Source organism: Penaeus japonicus, unplaced genomic scaffold, assembly GCF_977035675.1.
Source record: "Penaeus japonicus unplaced genomic scaffold, GWHDUDI00000001_assembly GWHDUDI00000030, whole genome shotgun sequence".
Lineage (NCBI taxonomy): Eukaryota > Metazoa > Arthropoda > Malacostraca > Decapoda > Penaeidae > Penaeus > Penaeus japonicus.
Window position 1 is genome coordinate 1,670,319 of NW_028234432.1, and position 18,383 is coordinate 1,688,701.

General features: G+C 35.9%; 1 protein-coding gene across 9 annotated transcripts in view; it reads left to right on the forward strand.

Annotated features, from left to right (window-relative positions):
- Positions 1 to 18,383, forward strand: part of Ogdh (oxoglutarate dehydrogenase Nc73EF) — a 57,684-nt gene that overhangs the window by 29,256 nt on the left and 10,045 nt on the right. For 5 of the 9 annotated variants that reach the window (XM_043036488.2, XM_043036535.2, XM_043036520.2 and 2 more), the window contains exons 5-18: positions 7,742 to 7,864; positions 9,019 to 9,151; positions 9,601 to 9,688; positions 9,822 to 9,968; positions 10,209 to 10,388; positions 10,787 to 10,967; positions 11,147 to 11,256; positions 11,373 to 11,543; positions 11,732 to 11,981; positions 12,246 to 12,406; positions 13,585 to 13,602; positions 15,951 to 16,226; positions 16,442 to 16,564; positions 16,742 to 16,905. In XM_043036488.2, the coding sequence (XP_042892422.1) occupies positions 7,742 to 7,864; positions 9,019 to 9,151; positions 9,601 to 9,688; positions 9,822 to 9,968; positions 10,209 to 10,388; positions 10,787 to 10,967; positions 11,147 to 11,256; positions 11,373 to 11,543; positions 11,732 to 11,981; positions 12,246 to 12,406; positions 13,585 to 13,602; positions 15,951 to 16,226; positions 16,442 to 16,564; positions 16,742 to 16,905 (2,125 nt within the window). The remainder of the gene's footprint in view (positions 1 to 7,741; positions 7,865 to 9,018; positions 9,152 to 9,600; positions 9,689 to 9,821; positions 9,969 to 10,208; positions 10,389 to 10,786; positions 10,968 to 11,146; positions 11,257 to 11,372; positions 11,544 to 11,731; positions 11,982 to 12,245; positions 12,407 to 13,584; positions 13,603 to 15,950; positions 16,227 to 16,441; positions 16,565 to 16,741; positions 16,906 to 18,383) is intronic. The other 4 variants (XM_043036513.2, XM_043036542.2, XM_043036526.2 and 1 more) reach the window with 1 other exon arrangement.

Below are 18,383 nucleotides of genomic sequence, written 5' to 3' on the forward strand. Positions count from 1 at the left end.
ACCAGTTTTTACAAGATGATAAATCTTTTCCCAAATTTAGTAGTGAACAGATTTTTTGCTTGTCTGTTTTTCCTGCCTTGCCTCTGTTATTCTCTACTTATTTTTCCTAACATGCTCTTCCCCCCCCCCCCCTCTTCTGTGTCTCTTGCTTTCGTCCTTCATAGTTTTTCCTTATGTTCTGGTACTCTCTTTTCTTTTCATATCTTCTGTTGTGACAGCTTGATGTGATCCTCTCACACCCAAGATTAAGCAAAGGTTTAATATTTCTTTGGTTTCTAGTAGTCCATTTTCTTTTTCTGGTTTCTCTTTACTCTTGTGTTTGGTTACACCAGATGAGAAAGAAAGAAACAAAGAATGAAATAGACCAAGAGGCAAAAACTTTCATTGGAAAAACAGCTACTACAGCACTGTACTCTTTTTAGTTTGACATATATTATTATCACGCTTCGTCAGGCAGAAAGTACGGGGGTTCTAGCAAAGATGCTGAAGTGCTAAAACATGAATTAACACTGGCAGTGTGAGGACAGATGCTTATAATTAACCTGATATAATATGTTATATATATATATTTATTTATTTATTTTGCTTTTTACTAATACTAATTCAAAGCTAATGCTGCTGATTATTTCCAGCTGAAGCTTGCTTTACTGATGAAAATTTTTATTGTTTATTTTCTAAATACTGTTTGTACAAGATTAATCCAAAGATAAACTAAATGTTTTTGGTAACTTAGTTTATTGCTTTACTTACACTTTACACTTGCTACACTGCTTGAAATGTGTTTTCCAGCTCGGGAACACTTTCTGAGGGATAGTGTGTAGGGGCCATCAAGAATTTCCTTCTATCACTTTTGTTGTCAGCATTTGATGACCTTTCAGGGTAATTTCCAACTTTGTGGGAATTGAAAGTCTCCATAAGTCAGATCAGTAGTATAGAATGACTAGAAATTGAGATCCATCTCATGCATTGCCTAAAAGTGATGAATAAGTTGTATTTGATTAGGTGTGTGTTGCTTCAGCATCCACATTTTGTTTGCCAATGCCTAAAGCCTCCTGCTGTGCACCTTTATCTCAAATGTGTCAACATCTCCAAATAAAACTCCTAATTAATCTGGGTTTATAAAACAACCTTTCCATTTTTTTTTTTTTTTTTTTTTTTAATTAAATTCATTCTAAAAGGTCAGTATTTTCAAACAGTTGAAGAATTTGCTTTGAATTCTATGTATTATTCCTCAAATATTCTCCAAAATGTTTGGAGTGCTGTATCAACAGTGGAAGAGATCATTTTAAAGGAGATGAGTATAATTAAGGTGCAGGTAAAGCAATAAATTTGCTCTATAAATAGTTTAGTTTTATTTTGGAATAAGCATGTATATTCTCAATACATGTTTTCCATATCAGTGTTATTATATTTCATTTTACTTGATATCTAATGTTTGTTTGTTTTTTCTCCATATTGACATACAAGAATTCCCATTTGTACATTATATTTGCTTTCCTCAAAAAGTTATCATTGAATGACAAAAAAGGAATATTACAAAAAATATTATTTGAGTTACTTGACCCATTTGTGCTGGTTGACGTCCTATCACACGGTTGGAAGATATCCTTTGACTCAGGTGACGTCCTGAGAAGTCGTGCATTTTCTCGCCGAGTTCCGGGCAAGGCAGTTGTGACATGTTGAAACGTCAGCAATAGAACACTAAATTGTTCTTAAATATAATTATTTTTCATAGTATCTTAGACTCTGTTTTATAGGTGTTTGAATGTCATAAAATGTGATATTACATAAAAAAAAACAGAAAACTATGTCATATTAATGACATCATGGTAATTTCTGTTTCTGATTGGCTGAATAAATGTGATTGGCCAAGAAATAAAATAAAATTGAAAATTACTAATTTGTTGATTACGTCACGTCATGTTGCGTCGTGTTGTGTTGCTTCACGTCGCATTGCATCGCGTCATGTCACTTCACAAAGTACATGTACATACTTGTATGTGCATGTATGATTATTTTTATTGTTCTTTTCATTTTGAAAAGAAAAATTATTAGGATAAAAAAATCTTTTTTGATACCCCACTAAAGAGTGTTTCCACTTTCCATAGGTAATACCACATAAAAGTAAAGAATATAAGCGAACTTCAATAAAGTAACACTAGTAAAGCATTGCTGTAACATGTGCTTTGACTAAAACTCGTAACATCGCAATAATTTTACATGCCTTTACATTGTCGATGCAATGATGCAAACCACAAGAATAGGATAGGTGAAAAATGCCCTGAGAGGTTCAGCATGACCCAAGCAGCGGGAAAACACCCAGGAACCAAGCGTTGCATGCTTGTTATCTTCCCGACGTAAGCGGGAGTAGACGAAAATACATCCTGTGTGAATGGGTTAAGGCAAGGTACTCATTCAAAGGGAAGTATGACTGAACTACCTACAGCAAATGCTGTATGTTCCAATAACTGCAGACAATAGCAAATGCAGTATGTCAGATTTTGGTTTGAAGAAAACTAATGAAATAGAAAGGCAAAGAAAAGAAAATGGCCAGAAACAAAAGTAAAAAAATGATTGAACACTCACAACCAACTTCAGGCTGTTCCTTTGCCCTTTTCCCTGTGCTTTAGCAAACTTACTTACGCTGCACTTGCAAACCATTTTGAATATTGTAACAGAATCACAAAAAAATACAAATTGAACATAATGCACTTCATTGCTTGCGAGACGCAGGAAGAACGCACAGATATGTGTATCCACTATTTGACAAAGTGATCACATGATTGCACTGCCAATCGCAGATTATGTAGTTGATTGAAGGGGATTACGTATAGGTTTGTGATGGAAGGAACTGAGGTTTATATAATCAGTCAGTTCTCTGATTATATAGAGAGGGATACCTGTATTCCCATCATCTTTATTAGTGTTATTGATATCATTATTGTCATTATTACACTTTATTTTGATTTCATAGCAGTTTCATTTTTTTTCATTCATTTCTATTTGTTTTATTTTTCATCATTAGGACAGACTAATGATTAACCCATCCCCGACGGGGGAATTCTAGCCTTGAATGTCCAAATGCCGGGCGTTCAAATTATTAGGCCTAAATCAATTGAATGGCTGGCACAATACTGTGCCGCCCGGCCACTGGGCTTTTGAATGTGCGGTACACATGCTGTACCACCCGTCCTGTGTGGGTTAATTAATGTGATGATAAAAGAGTTGTATCTACATAAGTATTCTTCTATTGAGCTTCAAAATGTTAGAGACTGACTGGGATGATTGGAACTATTGAGGTATCTTAAGGTTTGGTGCTTCATCAAACTGTTTTGTCATTAAATTCATTCAGAAATGTGAATTATTGAATGAATGTTTGCTATAATGGTTTGTGGTAGTATCTTGTATTGGGTAATTGTGTTAGAACTTGTAGGTTTGATACTTGTTTTCTGGTACTTGTGATTTCAACATTCTGGATTGATAGGTGATCATACACTATGCACATGGTCACCCTGGGTGCCAGCCATATAAAATGCCATGAAGTGATATTGTGTCCCTGATGGGAAGACCTGTCAGCCGCAAAATGTAATATCACATAATCCTGTGTTAACAGGTTAACTCCTCTATGCAACCTAACACCACTGATTAAATGACGTATCATGCATTCTAGTTTGATTCTTGATGGACAACAAAATTCAATGAGTGTGATTTTCATAAAAATGATGAATGCAGTCATAAAGTTTATATCTGAGGTTGAATATCCCATTCTGGTTATTTCATTCAGGATTTTGATAGGGCAAACAGCCACATGACTCTCAGCAGTGGGGAGATAAGTACATTGTCAATCAATCAAAGGTGAGGATTTCCTCTTCTCCTATGGAGATGAGTCTTAGCTTTTATCTTCTTGTTTCTGTTAATTTATCTGAAATGGTCATAGCCCTTGGGCATTAACCCTCTCTGGACGGGTGGTACACTACGGTACCACTCATTCAAGGGTGGCACCATATGGTGCCAGTCATTTAATTGATTTAGGCCTAAGCGTTCGAAAGCCCCGGCATTGTGACATGCAAGGCTGGAATGCCCCTGTTGTGAGTGGGTTAATAGCTGATGACTTCAGTGTTTGCTATATTCAGTTTAAACGGTTCTTTCCAAGGAAAATGGTGGTATCATGATTTCCAAATGCTTTTGATGATTGAATGAATCCATTAACCCCTTCAACACGAGGACGCGTATACTGCGTCCTCGCAGCGCTCGCGTCAAATCCGAGGACACGCATATTGCGTCATGGCTGAGTTCTGGTGGAATTGAGTTTTCTTTCTTCCGGATACTGTACGAGATCTTTCAGAATAGAGGTCGGATATGATACGATGGATTACTTGACTTTCATTATTATTAATTTATTTCATAAGAGTGGAATTCGCTTATACCAGGGGAGGCACTGATGGGCCCTGCTAGCAATCATTTTATTATTTATTTATGGAACATTATGTAAAAATATACAACTTATTATGATTAGTTTACCATACTATTTCAATCGTTTTCTTTGGTCATCTGAGTGAGGCCTCCCACCAAGGTCACTCTTTCCATCTTCCTCCCAACCCATGTAAATAACTTGTCACAAGCATATGGGGGAAGAGGTTAGCTATGCATATTTTGATATATAACACATGATGATTATATTGAGGTTTTGGCTATAAACTTGTAGAGGTTTTGGCTTAAAACTTGTCATATTCAGTAGCGACGTTTAAAATTTGGCGCACGCCGGCAGCTCGGATACGGCGCGAGGAGCGTTTTCTACTGCCCGTAGTGAAGGGGTTAAAAAAAAAAAAAAAATGGTGCATTTAGCTGCAGTACCTTTGAAGGTACCATTATACAGTATTTGGACAGAAAGCTTGGTGAGATTAGACATGACCATGTTGTTCAACACTACACTTAACAAAATCATTAAAAGAAATCTTGACATGTTGGTATCAGATTTTCATACGCAAATACAGGTGGATTGCTTTCTTTATTTCATCAAGAAAATAAGCCAACTGAATGCAATGTGTTTTTGTGGCATAATTGGCACTATCTACTATCCACTGTCTTTCTTGCCAGTATGATATGCCAATCTACATTATTGTTAGTGTGATGGACTATCACTTGAAGTGTGACAGAATGATTGGCATCATTTTGGATAGCATCTTGGAAATGGCCAGAAGGTTTACAGTTTTTAAACCTTTGATATTCATGCATTGTGGAAGTATTGTTTTTCAATACTCATTTATATACCACTGGGCATTTTGAGCCATTTCATATATAGATTTAGGTGATGAAGAAGGATCAGATGGATTAAATTTGAATGTTGGTGGATGTGTTTCTTAGCTGTTGTAATACCTGCAGAGCCTTAATAGCTTTGTGTGTGTTCAAGTAACTTTCTGATGTTGGGCATTTTCAAAAAAGAGATAGGTGAAATATTGGAACTGATCATGAGTACCAATGATTAATTTGTGCATAATCTACTTTGAAAAGCAAGCCTTGCCTATAGACTTTTATGTATGATATGAATTGTTCTGAATGCAAATATGTGTCTTTTCCTTGTTGGTGAGTAAGTTATTGGAATTATCAGTGTGTTTGGAGCATGTTATGTAAGAGCTCATTGGACGATATTAAAAAACAAATTCTTGCTGCACTGCCCTGCTATTGCCACTGTAATGATGCTAGTCATTAAGATGTCCTCTGTTTTACCTTTGATTTTGTTAATTTATTGTTAATTGTCTTTTTGTCAGTGTTCTTTATTCAAGACTTATTCATTTGACTGAGCTTACTTTTAATGTTCTTTGTTGTGCATAATTCTTCAGATGTTAGTTGTGATTGTCTCTGTGTAACCTATTGTTTCTCTCTTATATTTATTCATCTGGGAGCATGCTGCAAATGGCTGGTCAATTTTTTTCTGATTTTGTCATGCTTTAAAAAGATTGGTTCAATGTACATATGTGGTACTTTATCGACATTCTGTCTGTTTACTATTCTTTGATTGCTTAATGCTGCCTTTGATATTAAAAGGTTCATGTTCAAACCTTAGTATACAAAAAATAATCATTGTGTTATGAGTTTTGCAATAGTAGCTGTGACAGTTTTATATTTTCTTGTTCAGGAAGTTGTGGAATGAGTCAGCAGACAACTAATTGTATATGATGATCATTGGTTTCCAGATATTGCATACTGTTTGTCTGTGAATTTCAACACATTAGTTCAAGTGAATATGCTTTGCCATTATGCAAGGATTTTGATATTTATTTGTAAATATGAGTATCATTTAACTGTATATATGGCATTTTATGATCAAGTTGATGAAATGAAAAGGTTTGACAAGTATTGAAATAAAATCATGTAAGATAAATTGATTTCACTCAGTTTATACATTTCTTTGAAGATTATGTAATTTTTGTTTTTCACAAAAATGTGAGTGATATACATAAAACTGTTAAGAAATGCAGACTTTTGAGACATTGCCACAGTTTATTATAGTTAGTGCAGTTGAGCATCGTTAGTGAATGTATTTTGCTGTATTAGAAAATTATTGTCCAATTTATTGCGGTTATCATATTCTAATAGAATGTATTTATTTGATTTTTTGTTTGTTTTTGCTCATTAACTTGTTTTATTTTAGAACAGATATGCATTTCATGCTTAAAGACAAAATAATGGTAAATTATGAGAGTGCCTACAATCATGGTAGGCAGTCAGGAAATTCATAATGTTCCTTATGGAACATTCAAGGTACTGGTTGTAAACAGTTGTCAGGAAATGTTGCATGTTTTTATTTTTTATTTTAATTTTTTTATTTATTTATTTTTTTATCCTCTTGATGCTTTCATCAACTATTGATATACAACGGAATGTTACTTTTGATATAAACCTTTAATATAATGGGATTTTGTAATATTTTGCCTTTTTGCTACTATATCTTCTTATGCCTTGTACTCTTGTATCCTGTCGTAGATTTCTATGTAGGGTGTCTAATTTCGCTTTCTTGCCAGGTCTTTTCTTTATTTATGCCTGCATTATTAGGGGTGGAATTAACATACCTTTCCTTCCTCTCGTAGTTTACAGGACAATGAGTGATTGCACCTTGGGAAACTAGGGAGTCTCAATTTATTTCTATAGACAAACCTCTGGTTCTGAGCTTGGACATATTATGTTCTTACTTTACATCATATTTTATTTCAAAGAATTGTCAAAGGCGTGGTCATGATGCTTTTACTTTCATTTAAGCCATAAGCCAAACAAAGACAAAAAAGAAGAACAAAAAGATAATAAGAGTGAATGTGTGCATGTTCAGAAATAGAGGTGTGGCCCATCAGCCAAGTTCCAGTTTATTTTGCCCCCATCCTCTCAGAAGTGCTTTAAGTGTAGAAACTAATCACCTGATGTTTGTTTATCCCTGGCATGGGGAGAGAATAGTTATGTTTGTGATACTGTTATGGTTTGCCTGTGGTTTGTTTCTGTCCAGCAGTTAACTTGATTAGATTTGTACATGATGAATATTTGATGACATATTTGCTGTTGATATAGTGATCATGAGAATATATGTACATATCAGATTCTGCTTATATGTTGATAATAGATAGCATAGATTAAATATTTGTATTGAAAGTTATTATTTGTGGAGAAATTGGATACATTTGAAATGTGCATATATTATCTATACTTCTGTATATCCAACTTTACTTATGATCTTACCTACTTGTTAAAACAGGCGAAGAAGATATGGAACGCTCATTTAAGTTGCCTATGTCAACTTATGTTGGAGGCAAGGAAGGACAGCTGCCACTCAAGGAGATTATCAAAAGATTAGAAAATGCTTATTGCCGCTCTATTGGTGAGTTTCTGCATTTTTATTTATTTATTTTTTCTTATTGATTTATTTATTTATTTGTGTGCGTGCGTGCGTGTGTGTGTGTGTGTGTGTGTGTGTGTGTGTGTGTGTGTGTGTGTGTGTGTGTGTGTGTGTGTGTGTGTGTGTGTGTGTGTGTGTGTGTGTGTGTGTGTGTGTGTGTGTGTGTGTACATGTGTGTGTGTACAGTTGACAAAGATATTTATAGCAATGGTAAAACAATCCTCTATAAATTTTAACCCTTTGTGGATGGGAGATAGATTTGCTTGCCCAGTCTCCAGGATAAGTTTTATTTCAGAGTGAGACAGCTTCATGCAACTTATCTTGACTTTTCGCACTCTCTTTTAGTCACTCTCTGAAAAGCTAGAGCAAATTTTGTGTATAAATTTTTGTGTATTTTACTGTATATCACAGGCTCTATCAATGTTGCAAATTGACTAAAATATTAGTTTAGGGTCCATATCACCTCATTATTTTCTTCATACTCAGTGTGATAGAAATTCTTCTGTTTTATGGGAGGACAAAATGCAACTTTACTTTTTCGTATTTATGTACTGCCATTAATGAATACGAAACATATATCCATTTACAATGAAGATAATATGAAGAGGTAGGGAAGAGGAAGGAAACATGTGCTTATGACTGTGAATGCCACAGTAAAAGGCATCCATACTGGCACAGGGGCATATTGTAGACAATGGTCATGGTTTTAGTCACCTTCCTCTTCCTCTTCTCTTTCTGCCTGCATATCCTTTGTCTGCAGTACTTAGAGCAAGAGGTCAGCAACTTGCTATGTACTATCACTCTATAAAGATAGTGCTTGCTAGAGACCATGGATGGGTGCCATTCAAGGCTCTCTCTCCTGCTGGTGCTTGAAGAAAGTGGTGCCATCTAGGTTTTGGATGTTAGATGAAACCCATTTTTCTTAATATTATGGCACTTATTATAATTATGACTGCATTTGTCATCATCACTCACTCATTACTCATAGCACAATAAAATGGCCAGAACTCTTGCGTCATGTATGTCATGACACCTGTCCGCAATCGGTTAATTATTACTATTACAGATCATAATGTATTTTGCTTTTGTGAAAGTAATATGTAATCATGTATTTAAAAAGAATTTTTTCATTTCAGGTGTTGAATTCATGTTTATCAATTCACTAGAGCAGTGTAACTGGATTCGGCAGAAGTTTGAATCGCCAGGTGTAATGACAATGGATTCTTTGGAGAAACGTCTCCTACTTGCAAGATTAACACGCTCACATGGGTATGAAAATCTTGTTGATGTCCTTGATTTTTAGATGTTTTTCAAGTATACTGAATTTGTTTATTGACAAAGTGGATTCTTATATATATTTATTTAAAAGCATGGAAATCTAATTGTGATTAATTATTTTGGACAATATTTTCATTATTTAAAAAGATTATAAACTCTTATATTTTTTCTTGGTTAACCCATTCCCGACGGGGGAAGGGGAAGGGAAGGGAATTTAGCATTGATTGTCCAAATGCGGGAGCGTTCGAATCAATATTAGGCCTGGCTCATTGACATGGCGCAACTGGGCTTTTGAAGGCAACTGGGTCTTTTGTACCTGCGGTACGGCCCCTGTGTGGGTTAAGCCAGCTCATCAGATGTGCAGTGCTCTTGTGTATAGATGATGGGTTAGCGTGAGAATCCTCTTTAATGGTGATTAACTTTTCCTTTTATTGTTGTAGGTTTGAGGCATTCTTGGCCCGCAAATTTTCATCAGAGAAACGCTTTGGCTTGGAAGGTTGTGAGATCTTGATCCCTGCAATGAAACAGGTTCGTGTAACCAATAACAATGGTGCAAATGTAACTTTAATCTTTTGAGATAATTACTTTTTCATTATCAATAAATCTGGCTGTCTTGGAATATTTATGAGTGGAAATTAAGCATACCTTGTTTCGACTTCAGGTGATTGACCGTTCCACTTCCCTTGGAGTTGAGAGCTTTGTCATGGGAATGCCCCATAGAGGCCGCCTCAATGTACTGGCCAACGTGTGCAGGAAGCCTCTTGAACACATCTTCACCCAATTTGCAGGACTTGAAAGTGCTGATGAGGTAGGTCGTGGAGACTTTGAAGAAATCTTTTTTATAGAAGTAAGAGGTAATACAATGGGATACGAAGTATATATTTATCTTTGGAGATTTTTATGTTTTTTTGAACTTCACCAATGTCTACGAAAGAATCAAGATATCATGTGCCATTACCATGTAGTTGTTATGTATACACCTACTTTGTATTGGTTCTACAGGAGAGAAATATATTTTTATACTTGATTTTTCTTTGTGATTTTGCAGGGATCAGGTGATGTGAAATACCACTTGGGAACGTACCAGGAGCGACTGAATCGTGTGACCAACAAAAACATCCGTCTCGCCATTGTTGCCAACCCATCCCATCTGGAAGCATGTGACCCTGTTGTCCAAGGCAAAACTAGAGCTGAGCAATTCTACCATGGCGACTCTGAGGGCAAGAAGGTAAAATCTTCGGTGTTGATATCTTGAATTGAGCAAGAATATTTATCAGCATGGAACTGATGACCAATGAATATTAAATGCCCAAAGGATGTGCTTATTATTTTTAGTCATGCTCAGGTGCAGAGATTAGCAAACTGTATCAGTATTCTACAACATAAAATAAATTGATTGTAATGTTTTCATGTATTATAAACGAAGATTTTGATCTGTATATTCCAAAAGAAATACAACTCTAATTTTTGTGGGGATTGAATCAAAGTCAATCTAAGTGATTTTTCAGTGCATTTCTGAATCAGATCATAAGATGGTACATTTTATAGGGGATAAAGAAATGATGTGATTATTTATGAATTGTTTGGATAATTTTCCAATAATGAATATCATTTTACATCTTTTAGGTGCTGTCCATTCTTCTTCACGGAGATGCTGCATTCTCAGGCCAGGGCATTGTATATGAAACGTTCCACTTGTCAGAGCTCCCAGAGTACACCACCCATGGCACGATCCACATTGTCGTCAATAACCAGATTGGCTTTACAACTGATCCCCGCATGTCACGTTCCTCCCCTTACTGTACTGGTATGTTTTCGAATATTCTGTGTTGAAATTTATTAGAAATACAAGCTAACTATATTTTAGTAAATATTTTTGCATTATTATGTAAAGATTAATTAGAGAATGCTTATACTTTTCACCTATCTCCCTCTCATCTGTTTTAACTTATTATTATTCTAATGTTCTTGTTTACATTCTTCCAGATGTGGCCCGTGTTGTCAATGCTCCCATCTTCCACGTGAATGCTGATGATCCAGAGGCTGTCATGCATGTCTGCAATGTTGCAGCTGATTGGCGCAGCACTTTCCACAAGGTCAGTACAGATGAAGTTGCTAAGACTAGATTTGCTTATTTGTCTGTTTTAATTTTGGGATGACCTTTTAGCTCTGCACTTCATGGTAACTTGATATTTATTTTTATCTATTCCAGGATGTTGTCATTGACTTGGTGTGCTACAGACGCAATGGTCACAATGAAATTGATGAACCCATGTTCACGCAGCCACTCATGTACACGAGGATTCGCAAATTGAAGCCTGTGATTGAACTTTATGCTGACAAACTTATTAATGAAGGAGTTGTAACCCCAGAGGAAGTTAAGGTATAATCTTCTCTTTACCTTTGTTCATCTAGTATGAATTATCAATTAATAAAAGATGTATATGAATTGTAGAACTACCAGCTGAAGTACATAAATGGAATAGACCTTGGTTGTAGCAAGAACTTCCATAATAATTCTTCACTCACATTTTAATATAAATGTTCTAATTATTTTTTTTATGATAACAGGAAGTTAAGGACAAATACGAAAAGATTCTCGAGACTGCGTTTGTTGAGGCAAAGCAGGAGACACAGGTGTTCAACAAGCATTGGATCGACTCACCTTGGTCCGGCTTCTTTGAGGGCAAGGATCCCCTGAAGATTTCTCCCACAGGTGTTCATGAGGACACACTCAAGCACATTGGCAAGAAGTTCTCAAGTGCTCCTCCCAACGCCAGTGACTTTGTTATCCACAGAGGCATCCAACGTATTCTCAATAGTAAGGCTTTTGTTTTTTATGAGCAAGTTGATGATTGAAAAAAATTGATTTGTATAGGCAGCCTTTTGCAACAATCAATTGAACATTGAATATTGGATAGTTTTCTTGTGTATTGAGGGTAGGGAATGAAATCTTAAATGCAGACAATGGAGGTTTGCTCTGAATTGATGGTTAAGGTTATTGTAATCATAATTTTATCATAAAAAAAGAAAAAAGAAAGATATTCTTACGACCCATTGTAACCGCATCTCTTCCTTGATTTAGGCCGCATGGAAATGGTGGAATCTCGCACAGCTGACTGGGCCTTGGGTGAAGCCATGGCTTTTGGTTCTCTGCTCAAGGAAGGAACCCATGTTCGTCTCTCAGGCCAGGATGTGGAAAGAGGAACATTCTCACACCGACACCATGTCCTTCACCACCAGAAGGTAAAGTAATGATGAATGGTTCTTTAGTACAAATTATGTACAGTTCAAGGTTTTGTGTTACCCATATTTTTTAATATGAACAATGTTTAACCTGAACATTTTGTTGTTATGAGCTGTGTAATCATTGCCTAATTAAATTACTGATTTATTTGTTTACATACTTTGCATTTATAGTAGATTTATATTTGCAAAAGATGTTATTTGAATAACTAGCTGTTGCCACCATGTAAATAATTAAGTTCTTTGTACTGTACAAGCTTATGATAAGCACATTAGTAATGATTTGGACAGTTTGTCAAAAAAAATTACCGATTATTTTATGACTAAGAACTGATTGTGTGGCTATAAATAAGTGGATATATATGTCTTTTTGATTGTGTTGAGAAGTATGCTATGATCTCCTGTTCTTGGTTCAAGATTAAAGTGATTGTAAAATTGAGATTGCAAATAGTTGACCATTCATAGCTTGATTATACTTTATCATATTAGAATACTGTATCTGTGGTTGCAATAACCTTTATTAAAATAGTCTTTTGACTTCTTGAAGAGAACTTGTATATGCTAGCTGAATGATTTCCAGCTGTATTATTTTATGGGATATTGATAAAGATGATTTAGTTTGCCTTTGAGGTAAACATTAATTTTTTATATAGATGTCAAAATGTTAGGGATAGATTTCAAGCATAAAGCTGATAGAAGCTACACTATCAAGCAACCAGGAAAGATTACTCACTATACTTTAAGTAGTTCTTTTATGAATATACTTTAATTTTAAAGCTTTTTATTTTTTTCTGAAGAATTTTTCTTCAGTTAAGCTATCAGTAATAGTGATGATAAAGTACAGCTTTATGGAGTTGAGTAGGAAGTACTGATAGTCGATATAGTAGTCAGAGTGTAGGGTAAACATGTAAGAGATAAAACATTCTTTAGCTGTGTAAAGAGTCATTAGCCATCATATACTGTGCTTGTGTAATTAATAACAAGCATGAAGTAGTTACATAGCTCTTTAGAATCAGTTTGTTAGCATGACAGAATGTTATGCTTGTACTTGGGAGTTGTGAACTGAGTGTCAAGCGATTTTGAGTGATTTAGGTATTTTTATAAAATGTTTGAAAAGTTTAAAAGAAAAAACAAACAAACAAATTCTGGCTCTTTTGACACTGATGTATGTATTGCAGGCATTTAGAGACACATCTGTAAGCTGGTAGATGACAAAGACATCCTAATGTCTGTTTGAACTCTTTGTGTTTATTCGCTTGTGTAACTGCATTTGCCTTCAATTTTGTTGGTGCTTTTTTACAGTTACTGAGAAGACAATTAAGAATGTTTTTATTTCTTTTATTATTTTGTGAATATTGTTCAGTGAATAGTTGCATTGGTGTAAAATTGTCTTTGTCTGTCTTTTTTGATTGAAAGTTTTTCTGATATTAATTCTTGAATTAAGTTGATATAAAGAGAATGTGTCTTCATATTGTTGTTGCTACTATTTTCATTGGACTGTAAGAGTTTGAAGATATATTTTTAGTAATATCTTAACCTGTTGCCATTGGGTGGCTTTGGCTTCAATTGGTCTAAATGCGGGGCATTTCAAGTGCACAAGCACAAACCCCTTGGGCAATTTACCCACTCTGGCCACGACCAACTGCTACATGCCCAATCACCTGGTGTACCGGCTATGTGAAAAGCCATAAATATTTCATCCCTGGCGGCAAGTACTGCCACCACTTGAAGGGATATCTTGTCACCTGGCATAAACAGGTTAAAGCAATTTCTTTATTTTAATTCATTCACGACGGATGATATATCATATGTCATTGGAATATTTCTGACACGACAGATGATATCTTATCAACTCATGAAGTTTTGCCATATATACACATTGTATGTAGTTCTGTTAGTATATATGCTTTGCATTTCCACTTCTATATACACGTCTTCCCTGACTTCATTAGGGGAGAGGGTTTGTCACCTCTTAGAATTGATGGGTAAAAATTGTTCTGAGAAGTTCAGCATGGCTTCACATATTGAGAAATCTGATGGGAAATTATACCTGCTTGCTATATTATAAGCAGGAGCAGAATTAGGCATTTATACTAGCCATCGTGAATGGGTTTGTTACTTTGATAAAGTGAATAGTTTCTGATAAATATTCCAAGATATATCTTCAAAGTAGCATTTAACTGGATGCATGTATTGTTTGGAAAGTCCAAATATTAATGCAAGTTATGAGTTGTTCACCCTATTTTTACTGTTTCTTCCCCATGTGGATTGAATGCAACTACTAAATTTCTGTTATTTTACTTGGATGATTATTATAAAATCTTTCCAACTCTAGTGTTTTGATATGATTACCAGAAAAGGAAAATGATCCCATTTATTCACGTACAATTATTTGGCCATAATCATTATATATTTTTTCAGTTTCTATGCATTTTGAAAGTTGTATGAAATATTTCTGTGCTTCAACACAAATATTAATTGTAAAGAAAAGAAAGAAAAGAAAGGACAAAATTCATCATATACAATTGGTATTTTGGCCTTACATATTTTTCATGTTTAAATTTGAGAACTTAAATTCAGTTATTTGAATTGAGGCTTAGTAAATCAATGAATACAAACTGAATTAGCAATTCATAATAGATATACCTATTGTTTTGCCATGTCAAATGTGTTTCTTTTTTTTAAATGAATTTTTTGGTTATTTATATATACTGATAGTTATTAGGCATATAATTAACCCATTGCAGATGGGTGTCATGACATACAACGGTCCCAATTAAGCCCAAAAGAGAAGTGTCAATGCGTATATGACATTGCATCGGAAGTTGCTCACATTTAAAGTTTACTCACAGTCATGAAGTATTACGAACACAATGGTACTAGTTTTAGAGCTACAGCTTTCCAATATCAGTCTAAGCCCTTGTTTTGTAATGGATTTAAGTAAAAATATTTGGCAAGTCTGGGCTACCATGTGGGGGAAAAAATATTTTCCTCATCCCTCTGATTTTTAGCCGGCAGTGTCAGAGATTGCCCGTCCTTATGGCTAGCTAGCTCATATCCCCATCTGCAATGGGTTAAAATGATTATTGTAGATATGGTAATTGGTTTGATGTATTACATTATTTGTCTTATTTTTCATATTAAAGAAATTACTTACAAAATATTGAAATATGAAAATCAAATGAGGGCAGTTTTGTGAAAACAAGACTAGTAAAGTTTTTTTTTTTTTTTTCTTTGTGCTATGTATTGCATGTGTTTTGAATTTTATAACTTTCTCAGTAAGAATATTGAAGAGAAAAATATATCCTATTTTCTGTATATATATGTGTGAGTGAGTGAGTACGTGAAAGGTTTTCATTGTATTAATGGCAAACTCAATGTTTTAAACTGATAAGAATTACAAGCTAACAATATGCTGTGTACCATATTTTACATACCATATATATTTTACAAAAGTAAAATGGAAACATTTTCTTTTGAAAGGCTGCATTTATTTTATTCTCAAGTTATTGCATTTACTTAATCCACTTTTTATGTATTTCAGGTGGACAAGTCCCAGTACAATGCCCTTGCCAACCTGTATCGTGACCAGGCCCCATACACAGTGTGCAATTCATCATTGTCGGAATATGCCGTCCTTGGCTTCGAGCTTGGCTTCTCAATGACAAACCCCAATGCACTAGTTATCTGGGAGGCTCAGTTTGGAGACTTCAACAACACAGCACAGTGCATTATCGACCAGTTTATTTCATCAGGCCAGTCCAAGTGGATCCGACAGTCTGGGTTGGTTCTCCTCCTGCCCCACGGCATGGAAGGAATGGTGAGCTTACTATTGGCTTTTTTTGTAATTCTATTGTGAAATTTCTCTGTTGAAAATTCATATAGCTAAGCATAATCCACTTATCCTAACACAGTGATTTGTGTTGGTTACTGCATTGTTGTAATGAAATTCTTGAATTTCAAATGAGACTGGTTGCACTGTAGATATCAAGATTCCCTAAAATCACTAACTGAATATTTTGCAATGTGTATCAGGGTCCAGAACACTCCAGTGCTCGCCTTGAGCGCTTCCTACAGATGACCTCTGATGACCCTGATGTTCTTCCACCATTCTCGGATGACTTTGCCATCAGGCAGCTGTCTGACATCAACTGGATTGTAAGATTTGTTTTGATTTTGTTTAGGCTGCATTCAGTGAAATATTTAGGTGAAAAATACAAGTGAATATATTTGTTGAAGGTCTTCCTCTCCCTCTCTCTCTTTAGTATTTTGGATATGCACATTGCCAGGTAATCTTTATATCTATCAACATAATCTTGTTATTTTATGATACAGGTTGCCAACTGCTCCACACCTGCCAGCTACTTCCACATCTTGCGACGACAGATTGCTCTGCCCTTCCGCAAACCACTGATCATCATGACCCCCAAGTCCCTTCTCCGACTCCCTGAAGCTCGATCTTCCTTTGACGAGATGATTGAGGGCACAGAATTCCAGAGGTAAAGTTTTCCAGTAGAAGATAACACTTCTTATATTGTCTTCTTTTCCTTCTGCTTCTTCCTCCTCCTCCTCCTCCTCCTCCTCCTCCTCCTCCTCCTCCTCCTCCTCCTCCTTTCATCTCCCCTTCTTTTTCTTTCCCATTCCCTCTTCCTCTTCCTCTTTTTCAGTGAAAAGGCAGAACGCATTAACTCCAAAAATGCGATTTTTATGAATTTGGTATCTGTGGAATCGTCATTTAAAGACGAATTTTGATACAACCATCATGGTGTCTGAATGTCAATTAAGTTATGGTCAGTTTTGTATATCGATAACAATGAAAGGAAATATACATGCAGCCAAACCTTTAACCCATTCATGCTGGGGGCATTCCAGCCTTGCATGTTGTAATGCCGGGGCTCTCAAACGCATAGGCCTAAATCAATTAAATGATCGACGCCATATGACGGCACCCTGCGAACGGGCCTTGAATGCGCGGTACCCGTGGTGTACCACCCGTCCAGAGAGGGTTAACATCGATTTTCTCAAAACATGGATTTTGGAGTTAACCCATTCCCGACGGGGGAATTCTAGCCTTGAATGTCCAAATGCCGGGGCGTTCGAATTATTAGGGTTAATGCGTTTTGCCTTTTTGCTGCAGTCTTCCCCTTCCCCCCCTTCCCCTTCCCTCCCCTTCCCCTTTCCCCTTCCCCTTCCCCTCCCCTTCCCCTTCCCCTTCCCCTTCCCTTCCCTTCCCCTTCCCCTTCCCCTTCCCCTTCCCCTTCCCCTTCCCTTTCCCCTTCCCTTTCCCCTTTCCTTTTTTGTTCTCTTCTCTCTTCTCTCTTCTCTTCTCTCTCTTCTCTCTTCTCTCTTCTCTCTCTCTCTCTTCTCTTCTCTTCTCTTCTCTTCTCTCTCTCTTCTCTTCTCTTCTCTTCTCTTCTCTTCTCTTCTCTTCTCTTCTCTCTCTCTCTCTTCTCTTCTCTTTCTCTTCTCTTCTCTTCTCTTCTCTTCTCTTCTCTTCTCTTCTCTTCTCTTCTCTCTTCTCTTCTCTTCTCTTCTCTCTTCTCTTCTCTTCTCTTCTCTTCTCTTCTCTCTTCTCTTCTCTTCTCTTCTCTTCTCTTCTCTTCTCTTCTTTTCTCTTCTCTTCTCTTCTCTTCTCTTCTCTTCTTTTTTCTTTTCTTTTCTTTTCTTTTCTTTTCTTTTCTTTTCTTTTCTTTTCTCATTCTCATTCTCATTCTCATTCTCATTCTCATTCTCATTCTCATTCTCATTCTCATTCCCTTCTCCTTCCCCTTCATCCATCCCTTCCCTTCCCTTCATCCTGTCCTTTTCTATTCATTATTCTTTCCCACTCTTGTCTTTAACTTCATGTTATAGCTACATATACAATGTATAGGTAGATTTAGTTTCACTAGTTGTTTGCACAATAATTGCATGATCAGGTGTGACTGCTCTGGGCAGTTGAGGGTATGCTGTAAATGTTGCCAGCATAAAGTAATGT